At 35.1% G+C, this 17,044-nt stretch overlaps 1 protein-coding gene across 2 annotated transcripts in view; it reads right to left on the reverse strand.

Annotated features, from left to right (window-relative positions):
* ARMC8 (armadillo repeat containing 8) overlaps positions 1–17,044 on the reverse strand; it is a 106,333-nt gene that overhangs the window by 39,234 nt on the left and 50,055 nt on the right. For both annotated transcript variants that reach the window (XM_044915453.1, XM_021678753.1), the window contains 6 exons: positions 16,483–16,563; positions 13,842–13,917; positions 13,655–13,745; positions 11,987–12,047; positions 9,689–9,889; positions 6,491–6,586 (listed from right to left, as the gene is read on the reverse strand). In XM_044915453.1, the coding sequence (XP_044771388.1) occupies positions 6,491–6,586; positions 9,689–9,889; positions 11,987–12,047; positions 13,655–13,745; positions 13,842–13,917; positions 16,483–16,563 (606 nt within the window). The remainder of the gene's footprint in view (positions 1–6,490; positions 6,587–9,688; positions 9,890–11,986; positions 12,048–13,654; positions 13,746–13,841; positions 13,918–16,482; positions 16,564–17,044) is intronic.

Raw genomic sequence — 17,044 nt, forward strand, 5'->3', positions numbered from 1 at the left:
GTCACTAATTTTAGTTCTACAAATCTAATAAAGATCATATTTTAACCCATCTCTTGGTTTATATCTGTCTTAGATTGTAAATGATAAAATAACTAACTTGTACTTCACATTTTAAGAACAAGAATTATAATTCAATGGTTTATGCAACTACAATTAACACAGATAATAATATAATATTCAATTTTATGTCCCCATTTAATGAAACTCTGAAATAAAAATTCTTTACTTGATTTTATAAATACCTCTATTATGTATATAGCATTATCACTCCCAGGTTTGCTTCTTTCAGTATGTTGAAGGCCAACGGTCTCAATACTTGGGCAAGTGGCAAAACCTGGTATGGTCATGGTTAACTCTTTAAAAATACTTACCATCATGAAAGAATGTTGCAGAGTTCATTTAAAATTCTTTGGTAGATTAGCCTTAAGAAGATAACTAACAATTTAACCGCAGATTAAGTCAAGGAATTCTGAATTCTGCATGAATTTGCTATTATTCAGTAGCAAAGCCAAGTCCTGAAGGGTGCCACTTCTGTGGTACCTACGAAAACCTTCAACATGTTCGTTTCAGGTGTTTGTTTCAACATGCAGGCTAAGGCTCAGAAATAATTCCTTGCATCTGCCTGATTTCATGGCAGAGACAGTTACAGAATTTTGACACTGTGCCTTTTAAATGACCATTTAAAATTACTGAACTTTGCAAAAATATTTTAAAAATGTAAATTCATGGTATAATTATACTGTTACCCAGAAAACCAACTAGTAATAAAATCCAGCTACAACCAATGATAAAAATGTTCAAAAGTGAAATCCTTAAGCAAGATTTTCATAGCAGAAAGGTATTAGGAAAAACTGATCTGTATTTATAAATATATTTTAAAATCCTGTTAACTTTAAAAATACAGAAGAACTTATATTTGTTCAAAATGTGAACGTATACATTTGGGATATGATTTTATATAAATGATGACCCCTTGGAGAAATGACATTTGAGACAACCATGGACAGTAGTACTTAACCAAAGTCAAGTAAAACTTGGCCTCTTCACTTTTCTGAAGACGTCCATTACCTATGATTTTAACCAATTACTGATTTATATTGTAATATCCTACTTAACTCCAAGAAAAAATTGTACTTGGTGCTTTGGAGAACATGCTATAGCTATAGCATCAAAAAGTTCTGAAAACCAGTATTTTAAATATGTTTTAAAATATACGAGTAAAAAGACATCTTATCCTTAATGAGAGATAAACTGAAGAAAGGGCCTATGCTTCTGAAGGATAAATATTTTTTACTAGAATGAATAGTTTTAGAAATTTATAGCATAAACATCACTATCTTCATTGCAAACTTTTTTAAAATTTATGCTCCAATGCTGTTCAGCTCTTCTAATACACTTAAAATATATATTTATTTTTAATCTTCCAATTAAATCATTTAAGATATTCTAACAAATGCTTCCATTTATTGAGCACCTACAGGCACCCTGCTAAATATTTTAAATACATTAGATCTCATCCTCACAATGGCCCTGTAGATATAACTTCCTCTGCTGGGAAAAAGAGGGTAGAAGACAAATTCTCCTTCTTTGTTTTCCTTTTATTTTTCTCTGCCTTAAAAAAAACCCAAAAAAACCCCCCAAAAACCCACTGTTCACCCCTGGCTACTTTTTTCATATTTATCATGTAAAACATCTATGACTGGATGATCACCCCCTCCCCACAAGGAACAAAAACTTAAGACTTCATGTTTTCAATTCTTGAAAACATAAAAGGCATTTAGAAAACATTAAAAATAACAAAAATATTAAATAATTTCTAAATTGATTCAAGGATAGCTATATTGATATCACCATGTCCATTTTAATTGGTTCCCAATAATTCTTTGAGACCCTAGCTAATTCTTATTGTTCATTTCTTACTTTTCTCTGACTTACTGAGGTTTTATTATAAATGCTGAGTTTTAAGGTTGTGTTTTACTGCTCTTTCTCTCACCTCTGCTTCCCCCTCCCTCCACCCATTGGACAATGTCTATACAATGTAGGAAGTTCAGTCAATCTATGGAGAATCAAATTACTGATCTTAAAAATCTGACATTCATTAATAGGGGAGATAATATTTTATACAGACGTATATTGCAGAATCGGTTGATTCCTAAGAGTCCGGCTAATTCCTATAAACCAAATCATACCTTTATCCCTATGGGGGAGGGGGGGAAACACTGGTCCAGATTCACACTTGTGAATGCTATAAATTTTTAAACTCATAAATTTATACAGCAAAAGAACCCCTAAGAAATAATGGTAAAAATCATTTCAAAATTAAACAACTGCCGTATCATAAAACATGTTCTCTTTGATCTATTATCAAAGTGAGAAGACACACCCTTGGGATTGTCTGCCTTTTGAAAAATGGGAGTCTTGCATTTTCTCTATGCTAGATATAGTGAAACCCCTTGCCTATATGATCAGATATAGATTTCTGTATTTTCAAGCTCATCTCTTCACATACTTGTGTAATTTCTAATAAAGTTATGTAAGTTCTCAATGCAGAAAGGTCCACATATAATTGGATTAAGGGTGCTTAATAATGCAATTTTGCAATGTGGTTCACTCATCCATTTGTCCATTCGTTCATTTTTTCCACCCATTCTTCAAATATGCATTAAGTGTCAACTAAGCACCTGGCAATGTTGTAGATGCTGGGAATACAGTGATGAGCCAAACATAAAAAATCCCTGCCCTCAATGGAGCTTACATTCTAGGTCCTCAAAAGGGATCTGCAGCTAAAATATAAGTACTCAAAATCCAAGAGGAAAACTTTCTGAAAGGCTCCATCAGTCAGACACCTCAAAGGAGCAAAGGCTACAACAGTACCACATTTAACATTTGTAATGTGTCTTATTTTTATCAAAAATAAAAATCACATCATGTTAAGTTTATTAACTTCCTTGAATTTTAGTTTATATTTACTACTTCTATTTCCCTCAATTTACACTTTGTTTCTGATAAATTCTACCAGTTCCTTGAAGAGAGTAAAAGCAAAACAATCCTTTCAATTTCCAACCTAACTGATGATCAATAGGTATTAATCAAGTGATGGTCTTTATAAGAGCAATTTTTTATTAGAAAGGAATTGGCTTCACCATTACAGGACTGTTTGCCACTGCTGCCTCTGTAGGACTTAACCACTGACTGGAGTTTGACTGGGGATGCCAGTATTTGTAGTAATCTTAGGTATCTTAACTTCTTTCTTTCGTTACTGTACCCTTAACTGAACATATGCTTCTTAGTCAGCATGAACATGTGCTAAAGCTATCATTAGAAGCTTACAGCTCATCTTTACCTGGCATTGCTGCCAGTGCACTTACTGCTAATGTGCTCTGGACCCTTCGTCCACTGAGCTCTCAATTGCTCCTCTGCCCTTGCTTTCTCTGACCAAAATCCTTGAATTACTCTAAGTGGAATATGGCCAGGCCACCTCTGTTGTCAAGCTCAGTGGTCCTTCATCTTTTCTTGGGCTTCTCCCTCCTTATGTCACAGCCAAGAGTAATGTTTCCCACTTTCAACTGCAGAACTTTTCCACCCTCCTTCACTTTCTAACAGGACACTGTGGGAAATTGGGAAATTTATAAGTATGCCACAGAGTGATAAAGGAGGCAAAGCCAGAAATCCGGATACCAACTTTGCTCTGCACAGAAGGATACAGAAAGATCCAAGCGTATTAAAGGAAATACCACTCTGTGTACGGTTTCTGTATTTTCATTTCTATATTTATTCAACAAATATTTATTGAGTGCTTACTAGGTTCCAAGGACTGTTATACAGTTGTTTTCTTTTAATGGGAATACACCAACACTGCTCCAACGCAGGAGTGGTAAATTTCTAATCTACAGGTCATGTTCAGTCGTTAGCTTAATTTTTTCTAGCCCAGAGAGAATGATCAAGAAATGGAATCACAGCAGGCCTTTAGAAGTCTTTCGAAGCAAGAAGACAGACTAAATCTATGACGAGAGAAGGCCTGTATCTTTCTCCTTTATTGCTGTGTATACCTGCTCTACCTCTTTACTCTAGTTTTCTCTTCTTCATTCTGCCTCATTTCTTTAATTGGCCATTATAGGGCAATGGGATATATAGATTATCTCCTGTATTTACTAAATACATTCTCATTTTTAATTTAAAAGGCAGATCAAATTAACACTTCATATTTTTATCCTAAAACAAAAAGCCTTTTTGTTGCTTTTGTTGGGGAGAACAGGTCTACAGTCCTTGAAATTTCTTTCAGTCTCCACTCATTAATTCAGTAAACTGAAATTCCATCTCGACAAGCATAAATATTGCATTAAAAAATAAAACAATAAACACTGTACTTCAAGAATCTACACAAAAAAGGAATACAATCAAAGTTTATAAGGCATAAGTGTAAAAGGTAAATAAATATTTCATGGAGAAAGTAAATAAAAATCTACCCAGATAATTATTTTGACAAAAAAAAATGGAATAGAAATAAATGCATTCAAAGGAAGTTATCATTTTATCATTTTTTATACACTGAAAATAAGGATTCTCCACTAAGAACCATTTTCATGCAGATTTTATCACAAAATTATTTTATATTTTCCATTTTACAATTTCTCTCTTCAATAGTTGCTATAAACTGTAAATTATTCAACACTTAATTTCCCAGGATTAAATATCTTCCTAAAAACTCTATAAATCCCCATTACATAAGAACGTCACAGTATCTTTTCTTTACCACACAAAAAAATAATTATAACTTATTCTTTATTTGGCATCTTTCTACAGAAATTATCAGGATTTAGCCTTACCAGGAAATTATACACATTATTAATACAAGTTTTAATAGACTACTGATCGGACTATTATGTTGCAAGTATTTCTAGAACATGATATCACAAATTAAGTCATTAATTCCAAAACAATAGTTTATTAACAAAAAAGTACAAAGAAGTACAAATGGACATCCTATTTCCCCCCCATTATGGTCCATCTATCTATCTCCCTTTCAGTCCATGGCACAGCCTTCTTGAGCTAAAAGAATAGGTAAAATACTTCTCTTTCCAATGGTCCTAATAACCATCCAAAACCAAATCATTATGTATTTAAGTTATACAGTCCATGTCAATTTTTTAAAAAATGTTTTATCTATATGAGTTGCCATAAAAGCCTCTTCCCTTGCAATACACCATGTACCTAAACTGAATGAAACATATCAGTATCAACATCCATAAATCATGCTTACACATAGGGAATATCAGATCATTAGTATGTTTGCCTTAAGTAACAGATCACAAATGAAAGCTTAGAAGTGTCAAAAAGGATTTTCATAGATATTTACTAAACACTTCAAGTCAAAAACATCCTGTTAACTGAACTAAACTGAGGTACATGGAAAACGTTTAGTTTAGTTGTGTTTTTTGCACTGATTTTTAAATCAAAGCTACTCACATATCTAATCTCTCTACTATTATTTCAATTTTCTCCAATAATGGTTCCTTTTCAATTTATTTCAGTAAACCTACAGTTTTCCCCATACTTCTCTCTCTCTCTCTCTCTCTCTCTACAAGCCCAAAGTACTTCTCTGAATCATGGTAAATTACCAATACTTTTTGGTTTTCCTCAGAGGGCTATAGATAGGAGATATAATAAATCACCATGTTTCAATAAATAATGCCAATTTGCTCTTTCTGCTATAATTCATCGAGACAGAACACGTGGATTAATTTACTGATGTTCCTAAAAGCCATGTGTAAAATTTATTAGATGATGTATTTTTTTGAGTGGTAAGCTCCAGCCTTTTGGTTTGTGGAGGCAGCCAGGTCAGAGCTTAACACTCTACTTTAGTCCCTACTTAGAACTATTCTATAAAGAACATGAGTTCAGTGTTAGACTAGGCTGTAGTAACATAAGGTGCTAGACCAGTGATACATTTTTTGGGAACTGGAAAATTCAGATGACCACTCACTAAACATAAAATCATTATTCCACAAAGATTTTATTCACATCAAACTTGCACAGTAGCAAAAAAAAAAAAAAATCAAAACATAACTAAGCCACATATCAAAGAACAATATACAATAAAGATTTGAATTTCTCAATGGCATTGGAAAGTTTTTCCATAAATAACATTTACAATTCTAGTGTTAGATCTTTCAAGGTGTCTGAAGCTTCACAGTGCTAGAATTGATTTTATCAGAACACATGCAAAAATGTGCAACATAATAATTCATATTAATGACAGAAAAAAGCACGCCAGTTATTTGTCATTCCAGCACGGCCATGCCACTCTATGTTCTAAAAACAAACAACCCCCAAATCCGGGTCCCATTCATTCTTCAATTATGCCTTTAGTCATTCTGCTTTATTATATTCAAACAGTCACTGTTAGTGCTCTTCACCACGACTTTCAGGTTGACGTCACTCCCTGCCTGCTGGCTGTCAGGACTGGGGGACGCCCCTCTCCCAGACTCACCTTCTTCCGGATGTCTTCATCATTTGCTCCTAGAGAGGCATAGAGCTTGAATGCAGCCTGACGGAGTTCATGAGCGTGTTTTAAGTCATGATCAAGCTATGGAAGGGAAAAAAAGGTATACTGCAACTCAGTCCACAAATCTAATTTTCAATAAAACTGACAACTCTTAAGATATTAATGCTCTCATTGAATTCTTAGTTATTTCTGGGTTCTGTTCACATATGACTGAGACCTTGCTGTGTTTGCGTCAGCATGACCTAGAATGCGTGCAGTCTGCTTCTGTCTAAAAGTGAACACCATAACATCTGACACTGGTACATGAAAAGTCTTTGTGAACCTTTGACCCTTAAAAATGCAGTGTTCCCAGATGGCAGCTTTAGTGGCACTGATGCTTGCTTGCACCAGCTCTTTGAAATGCTCTCCTCAAAAACTAGGCACTCAGGCCTTTCTAGCCCCCAGACTACAGCTGATACAGTGCTGCTGCAACAGGGTCTCTAGGAGGTTTTCTTAAACACCAACAGCAGTGCTAGCCCAATTTCAGCATTTAACAAGATTTTAGAAAGAGGAAAACCTTTGTGAAAATCTTAATGAACAATATACCATGGTAGTCATTACTATGTTATCTATTATAATGATCTGAGATTTATGTTTAAGGTTATTTACTGGTATGAAACAATTAATGCTATCTTTCCACATGCATAACTGGCTAGGTTTTCAGTTCTTCTGCACACCTGATGATTTATCACTAAACTACCACAAAAATGAAACAGAAGGATGTTCTCATGACACTTTCAATGACTAAATACAAATCAGTAAATACATAAGGCATATCAATAATGTAAATAATTTTATAACTAATTCATCCAAATGACTGCCACTCCAAATGAGTTGCCTTGGAAAGGTTTGCCTTTATGCAATGATAAAAGTATTGTTTATAACATTCTGAGACCCTCTTCTGAAACTTCCTAAAGAGCTAAGTGGCATATTAGTTAGAAAACCCTAAATTCATCAACTAAGAGTTTTATTAATTGTCACAGACTGTGGTATGTGAAGATGGGGAAATAAACCTAGCTAACATTATTTAGGGTAACAAATAACAACAACAGGGGCACCTGGGTGGCTCAGTTGTTAAGCGTCTGTCTTCGGCTCAGTTGTTAAGCGTCTGTCTTCGGCTCAATTCGTGATCTCGTGTCTGGCTCCCTGTTCAGTGGGGAGTCTGCTTCTCCCCCTCCCTCTGCCCTTCCCCCCACTCATGCTCTCTCTCCCTCTCAAATAAAGTATTTAAAAACAAACAAACAAAAAAAGCCAAATAACAAGAACAGTAGTTCCAAAAATATTTTGATCAAAGCAGGCACTGATGGATTATGGGAGGAACTCCCCAATATACAACACTCATTTTGATGCATAAGTTCTAAAATATCTATTCTTAAAGTCTTAAGTACTTTCTAGTCATAACATATAGTAGAATATGGACTTGGATTAACATATGCCATGAAAATCACACACTTATTAACATGTAAGACTTTCTCACTATGGGTCTAGTATCTATATTTTTATGGTCAGAAACCACTGTATAATCCATCATCAAAAATAAAGATGACAAACATATTCAGGTTTGGTATATAAGATCATTTAAAAAAAATTATTATTATTCTAGTTTTACTGTGACGGAAATAAAATGAAAAAACCCTAACAGAGAGATAATCTTCTATATACTAGTTAAATGATTTACACAGATACAGGCTACAAGTTCTTACAACTATGTTTCCTCACCTCCTGTCCATCCAAGTGTCCCATTTGCCTTGCTAGGACGGTCAACTGAGGGTGTTCATGAGGCCATTGTTAGGACTTGCTCATGTATTTTTCTACCAGTGAGATACTATGTGCAAGTGGCCAGCGGGAAAACAGACAAGGTAGCTGGTTCAAAGTAACCCATCACCTGTACTGGAAGAACAATACTACTGAAGGCAGAGCAGGCACTATAATTCATAGAGGGCAGTGTACATTATTAATACCAGTAACAGTGAAGGTTACTTTGGGCCTTTTCTAAAAGAAAAAGATAAACCCTTGAGAGTTCGTTTTCTCAGTGTTAAATGCCAAGTGAACAGTTGCCTGCCAAATGAAGTTTTGGGGAACTCAGGGGGCATGGGAGAGGTCAAGAGAAAAGTTAAAAAAAAAAAATTACCATTGGGAACACTGGAATCAAAAATACAGTCACATTCATGAAACAGTACTGGTTACTAATTAGGAGGCAATGCTCTCTCTACCATGACCTCCTTTTTTTTTTTTTTTAAGATTTTATTTATTTATTTGACAGAAAGACACAGAGAGAGAGGGAACACAAGCGGGGGGTGGGGGGGGGTGGGAGAGGGAGAAGCAGGCTTCCCGCAGAGCAGGGAGCCCAACGTGGGGCTCGATCCCAGCACCCTGGGATCATGACCCGAGCCGAAGGCAGACGCTTAACGACTGAGCCACCTAGGCGCCTCTCTACCATGACCTCCTTAAATAAACTTTCTCTAATTGAATATTGTTTTCTTATGCTTAGCGAAATGGATATGACAAATAGGCTGAGAAGAACAAAGTCAAAAGAAATATCTAACTATTCTAAGGAACTTACAGTTTGAGAAAAAGTTTGAGGAAAGCACAGTTTGGTTCTTGGTGGTCTCAAACTAGAGGTTAAATAGTGCTTTAGCTGACACTAGCAGGCCCAAAGCACAGTATAAAACTGAAGCCAGGTAAGAGAAGAAGATAACAAAAGTTAGAAAAGATAGCAAAAGAGAAAGACAGTGGTGGAGAGTCAAATAAGGCCATTCACATCACCTGTCACAGAAGATTACCTTTGACCTAAAGAACGAGAATACAGCAAGAGAGATGATTCTGGGAACCTCAACAGGATAAGATAATGTTGATATAAATACGCAGCTTAGAGACCCCACTATTTTTGGGTTTTAGTTGGGAATTAGGGATGTAATTTTCTTCCTTCCTGATTACCTGCTTAGCGAAAAATTTCTGATAATTACATGAGACAAACTGGATTCAAAAACCCATAAAACATCATCTATGTTATCAAAGGGAAAAGATTCCTTCATTTAAAAGGGCTTTGAACTGTAATTATTAATTGGTTCAAAGTTGTGAGCAGTAAGAAAAACTTCTTAAAAATCCCTTACTTGAGCTGCTGAAAAGAAAAACAGAACATACCCTTTTAATATCAGTGATGGCACTCACTGAGCTGGGATACTTGAAATAATCAGCAAGCATGGCAATGAGGTGATCAGTTATGCTAGCGATTCTCTGTAGCTCAACATCTGGTTCAATCAGATAGGCGAGTGTCTCAGCTCCTTCAACTCTCTCCTCTAGTAATCTCTCCTTACTGCACATTCGAACCAAACAAGGCAGTGTCTGGAAGGTAGTGAAATTAATTATTTGCTTTGTGGTAAAGGCAAAAAGCTTGATGGAGAGCATATAGTGACTAAATCAACTCAATGGTTTTTATTGGCAGTCAAGTTAGCGATCAAATGTTTCAGAGAATGAAAGGTTGTTTGGAATGTAAAAACAAAGTTCAGTGTATATTAATCATTTGTGCTGGCACAGTAAACCCTAATCATACAATCAAAGCATATTAATACAAACTCTAATCAGGCTTTTGGAATGGATAAAATTGAAACTTTATTATATAACCTTATAAAAGACATTTAAGAATCCCTAATAAATCGTGTCTGAGGTTTCTGTCCCATCTATGTATTTATTTATTTAAAAGACATCCAGCAAAGTGGCCGGTTAGCTCAGGTGGTTAGAGCATGGTGCTGATAAAAGACATCCAGCAGTTTAATCAGGAACAACTGTGCTGTAGAAAAAGTATGCTATCTTTTCTTTAGTGAATAATATATGACTGGGATGACTTTTATTTTGGGGGTGCGATCAATACCTACAAAACCAAAATACAGCTTTAAAAATTCAGTGATCTTACCAGTACTCAGATTCCATGAGTTTTCCTATAATGTGAGTGAAATGCATCAATCATAGTTCCTAGGTTTTCTAAATCACTCCCTAGAATGACTATACCTGCTAGTTCAATTTTACTTCTGAGGTCCTTCAAAAATCTTGGTGCTGGTCTTGGTAATTTATCTACATTAGGTCCTCAATAAAAATATTCCATGTATTTACTATTTCTAAGGCTGATGAACCCACTTTAAACAATACCACAAAAATGGAAACTGAAATGTTATAATTATAGGAAGCCTTCCTCAATTACTGTAATCAACTGTGCTTTGCTCTTTTCTAAGTTCCTATTATATCTTTATCATAGAGTTTAGCACTTTACTGTACACTACTGATTTCCTATCAGGCTAGTACAGGCTTTATAATACAATCCTAGGTGTCCAAGAGCAAAGCCTTATTCTTATTTTTTCTGAACAGTTACTAACATTTATTAATACCACAAATTCATGGATTATTGAATTTAACACTCACAACTACTACATGAAGAAGATGCTATTGACCTAGTTTACCAATAAGGGAGAAGAGGAGGGGTAGAGCAGTTGAGCAAATAAACCAAGGTTACTTGCATGGAATCCCTTAGAACTCTACACAATGATGCTTACTTAGTGGGTCCTCAGTTCTAATTAATTGACTTGTTTCACCAAAGACTAAAGCAAACATTAGTCTTAATGCTCTTTTATCCTTAGGTTCATTTTGTACACTGATAATGAGAGATCTCACGATCATAAGATGATACATAATCAATTTATTTACACTTATTTTGTTCTTTGTAGCTAATAAGATGTTTAATATATTTAATATATTGTTATCTTCAAAATGACCCTGTGGGATAGATGAACAAAAATTATTGCCTCCATTTTCATGAGGCAACAAAAGAATAAGGGAGGTGCCCAGGGTTACTCAGGTCAGTCAGGGGTGGGAGTGCTGAAACCAGAATCCAGGTCTTGTAACTTTTAGGGCCAGTCTCTTACCTGGGTTTTTCTAAGTTCTAGTTGCTTTTGACATGTCACAATGATGTTGATGGTTTTCATGTGCTATTTTTTTCTTTTTCATTATGTCTTTTGATTATCTGCCATGAGGGTGATATAAAGTCTTTGTCTACAGAGCTAATGAACTGCTTTCCTATAAAACTATGTTGCAAACTTAAAGAAAATCAAGGATTCAAATATATTTTCTATTTCACCTGAATTTTACATATTTTTACAACTTCTAGATCCTCCTACTTTCCATAAAAATAAAAAAGGTGTGACAGGAAAAGAACTACTTCACTTTGACTCTCAAGACACATCTAAAAATAATTTTTTAAAACTACATGGCATTCCATTAAAAACAAAAGCATGGTGTTTTAATATTATTTTATGCTATGCACATATACCATAGTTATAAATGTATAAAAAGAAGTAAGAGAAAAAAAAGAAATGGGAATACCAATATTTATATTCAACACTTATGGCTGGGGAACTTTTGCATGTGTTTAGAGAGAATTAATTAGCTCACCTTTAATACAATACAGTTGTCATCTGTCCGAATTGCTCCAGCTCTACACATGTAAGTTAAACTGGAATAAGACGGCAGAAAGTAAGTTTTTGCTTGTGTTTTAAAGCTTTAAAAGAAAAATGCCTTGCCTTTAGGATTTTATGGAAAAAAAAGACAGCTACTCTTATTTATCTTGAGGGAGAAGGTTTTCATATTACCTTTGATGAGGTTCTGCCAATTTAATACTCAAAAACAACTAACTGATATATACAACAATAATTCAGATATTTTTCAAAAATACATACAAAATTGTTTTAAAAATAAAGGCTTAATGAACAGATAAACTTTAAAGCTAGGTGCTGGGCACAATGGAGTTCCTTATAATTTTTTCTAAATTTTTCGTGTGAGAAAGTTTCCATAATAAAAAGGGGGGGGGAGTTAAAAATAAAATATAAAGTTCACATAGTGTCTAAGATTAAATCAAGCTAAGCTGAGATAGTCTAACTCCAATAGCAGTAGTACCAGTATCACAGAAAAAGCACTTAACTTTTAACTCTTAGCGGTAGCCATAAGAAATTAACTAATAACTCTTCAGAGTTTGCCAGCATAGGCTTTGACAATTGGTCAATGATTTGGTTCTACTGAAAAACAATTTGCCTTCACAATTATATCTGGCTTTGAATAAGAATATAATTACTTGGTACTCCCTAAGCAGGTACTGAACACTTCAGAAACTTAAATTAATGAATTTCCTTTTTGGATTAGGGTCCTTTAGTAAACTGGGGGGGGGGGGTTAAAACACTCCATAATCTGGCTTTTATAGAAACCTATTAAAAAAAAAAACAATAAAATTTTTACTTAGATTGTAGAGGATTGAATTGTTTATAGCTCTAATCATCTTAAGATTTGTTACATTTTTTTAAACCAGTTCCATGAGAGCATTTATCTTACTTAGCAAAAAGGTTTTTGAAGACAAAAAGCAAATAAGCATACAAATAATATACTCAAAAAACAAACAAAAACAATTCATTGTGCATGAGTAATTCACTGAAAATTTCTCATTCTCGCCTGAAATACTAAAAAACCACAAATTCTTAAATACTGGAACAATTAATTTAGCAAAGAACCTTATACAACAGGTGCTCAACCTATCTATTAAATGTATTCATAATTACAGAATTGACATGTATTGAATGCTTAAATGAGCTAGGACTTGTACTAATAAATTATCTTATAAACGGTCACATCTCTATAGAAATTTTATGTCTTGTTTTTCTAAAGATGAGGAAGCCATATTCTCTGAAATCATGCCTTGGTTATCAACTTCAACTAATTCTCACTCCATGATTTTCCTATCTTTATATTTTCTTAATTCTTAGCATAAATTTGTTAGTTAAATCTAATTCTATATTATTTCAACTGAAATACAAGGAGAGTATGTTGAGAATATAATAATTTTCTGTGATCGTCTTAGCTGTTATATGAGTGTTGCTGTTCTGCATGCTACTAGTAGTACACTGAGTAAAAAACTCATGCCCATTTAAGAAAATGTGAGACAACCCCATGACTTGCAAATTCCAAAATCCTAAAACAAGATGGGGATTGGAGGTGAGCTAATTAGGCTGTCCAAAAGTTCTCTAACGTATTGATAAAGCACTGCTGTTCTTCCCACATTGTCTTGACTTTTACCATTTTGCTGACGTCAGCTGCATCTCAATAGGCTTATCCCTCTGTAACATCTTCACAAAAATTTGTGGTAACAATTCTCCATCAACCAAAACTAGAAATAAAACAAACAACAAGAATTAAGGAACTCCTTAAATATACAAAGTTCATAAATTAAATCATGTAGGTGCCACTGAAAGTTCCAGCCTACCATTTACCAGGGTCATCGATACCTGGGGGTTTTCAAAAGCTAAAACTGAGAAGCATTTCAGTGCTTGCATTCGAACCTGTAACAATAAACAAAAAAATGCATTTATCTTGATTTTGCAAATATGAATTTTAATGTCTCAGATCTAAACTCTTCTGAAGAAACAACTGTTTAAATCTGCTTAAAATACTAAAAGAAGGCCTCAAGGGAATAAAAATAACACCTGAATATCTGGAGTACAGTAAGTTAAACTTAATTATAAAAAGTTAAAATTAATTTTGAAGTAACAGAAAAGAAAAAACAGAAAGAAGTAGCAACTAAAATTTAATTAGATAAATTCCTAAGCAAATTTAAAAGAACAATGTACAAAATACAATGTTGGTAAATCAAAGAGAGCTTCATTAACACTTAATTACCAACTGCCTTTCAAGTGGGACATTTCTTCTTTCCAAACTACAAACCAGAGAACTGAAGAGAAGACAAAAAAAGGGGGGGGGGGAAGTGTACTCTTATAGTTGTGTGTGGGATGGGGTTGTGTCAAAGAGAACAGAAGGAAACAAAGTTACAATAAAAATCTGGAAAGGACTAAACTTAACTTTTATTTTATTTTTTAAAGATTTATTTGAGAAAGAGAGAGGAGGGAGGATCAGAGGGAGAGGGATAGAGAGCCCCAAGCAAACTCTACGCTGAGCGCAGAGCCTGATGTAGGGCTTGATCCCATGACCCCGAAACCACAACCCGAGCCGAAACCAAGAGTCAGATGCTTTGACCAACTGTGCCACCTAGGCACCCCCTAATGTAACTTTAAAGCACTGGGTGTTATTCACAACTAATGAATCACTGAACACTATACCAAAAACTAATGATGTACTATTCGTTGGCTAATTGAATTTAAATTAAAAAACCCAACAATAACAACGACAAAAAAAACCACTTACAAATTGTGCTACTATTCCTCAAAACCAGATTACTGGTCTGGGACCATAACACGGGTCAAACCCTTGACCACATACAATATATTTTACAATTTGCAGGAGCTCCTATGAGAACTGTTATTTTTCATTCTTTCTGTTCGGTTCTCACCAGACAATCTAATCCTCACTTCCAAGCCTGCGTCTACAATATGATGTTCTTATGTGGAATTTGAGATTGGCAGGATAGGTAGCTGAAGTGTGAAGAAGCCCTGTCCCTCATCTCAGCAATGATCTGCAGCACAGCATGTGCACACCTAAAATACGGGACCTAAAATATGCCAATGATACTTGGGACAATGGAGCAAACCTTGGCAAAAGAAAAATGTTACCAAAACCTTTTTCCTTTCACAACCTGTAATCTATTATAGTATGTAAGGAAGCTTGGTGCAGAAAAGAAAACAAAACAAAAAGAGGGAGAACTGAGGGAGTTTATGAAGCTAGAGGATGGAGAAGAGGAAGAACAGTAAATAGCCACCCCAGCAATTGTTTCTTGATGTGCCAGTGCTGACTGGTTTCAGCCTCCGTGAGGCACAGGGTAGAGGAAGCAGCTCTCAGTATATATTTCCTTTCCCTCCCTCTGGCTAAGTTCAAGCTGGCTCCATTCCCCATTCCTATCCTTGTGGGTGCTTCACCAAGATCAAACTTTGGATGTCTGAAGTAGGAAAACAGGTATTGGCAAGCTGCAATACAGACCAGATTAGAATCAGTGCACGCACGAGGACAGAAGACAAAATTGACTACTGCTCTCTCTGCTTTGCGTCAAAGTCATGGCATACCAGCTCTAATGTAACACAATGACAATGCCCCATTATCTGCTATAACTTGCTAGTTGGACAACAATGAAATGACCAAATTTTTAACTTAATGCTTGATAAAATATCATGATGCTGTTTACCCATATATAAAATACAGTGAAGGAAATTTAATTAACAAGTCTGAAAACCTTTGACTTTTTAATCAAAATACAAAACAGAACACATTAAAAAACAAAGCATCAGACAAAAATCTAAGTTTTTCTGAGACTTCACATTTTGAAATACATAACACATTTTTTTTTTTTTTTAAGACTTTATTTATTTGAGAGAGAGAGTGAGCAAGAGCAGGGTGGAGGGCAGAGGGAGAAGCAGACCCCCCACTGAGCAAGGAGCCCAATGCGGGACTCTATCCCGAGACTCCAGGATCATGACCTTAGCCGAAGGCAGTCGCCTAACCGACTGAGCCACCGAGGCACCCTTGTAACACATTTTAAATGTTGATGTATATGTGGGTATATGCTCTAAGTTTGAGTCACTGTGGCTAAGTCAGGTCTCAAATATGAAATCAAGGTATTTCCTGATATAGCAAGCCATTGTCCCTACATACTTCAAGGCATCACCTCATGTGCAGCTTTGGCACTGACATCAGAGCAGAAGAGACTGTAAATCAATAATAAATCAAGCCACAACCATATTCTGAAAAAAAAAAAAAATGAAAAGAGAAGGGTAGCTTTTAAAAATTTTTAAAAAGGATTCTATAGGTAAAACAATGCCCCATAACATTTTATTGATAAAATGTTATTCTTGATCCCAATATCTATCAAAGCAATAAAATATGTGGGCCTCCATCTAGTTCAAGACTCTAGAAACCAAAACTAAAGTACAAAAATCTGGCCACAATTTTTAACATCTTACTTTGTAAGATACTGAGGTTAGTAGGTGAGCAATATTCTGAACTGCACCATGGTTAAATAAAATTGTTTGATGATCTGGACCCTGTAAGAAAAGAGAATATAACATTAAAAAGAGTAATGATTCATTCCAACAAAACACTTACTTAAATGTAGAAAAGTTCATTTACTACAAATTGTCAGCTGCCCTTCTCTTGCACAAATCCTTCCTAATAAAGCAGGGTAGACAAAGGGCTGCCATTTCTTATGTCATCCCAGTTCTGTAGAACTACTGCTTCCTTACCTACCCCCAAATAATGAAGGGGGCACAGAAGCTATCCTGGCACAGGCCCTTTGCAGTTCTTAAATAAGACACCATCACAGCAACAGAACCACTGTGAATTCTGCATTTCATGTGCACAACCTTACACTATGCCACTGGAGAGAGTAGTAGTCATTCTTGCAACTTTAGACTGATGAACTAGTCAGAGGAACTCTAAAACTAATTAAATGCAAGAAGAACTGGACCAGAGCTTAACCTACCTCAATACATCAGGGAAGTTTCAATTATGGGTGGTGGAAAACAC

Source organism: Neomonachus schauinslandi, chromosome 1, assembly GCF_002201575.2.
Source record: "Neomonachus schauinslandi chromosome 1, ASM220157v2, whole genome shotgun sequence".
Taxonomy (NCBI): Eukaryota; Metazoa; Chordata; class Mammalia; order Carnivora; family Phocidae; genus Neomonachus; species Neomonachus schauinslandi.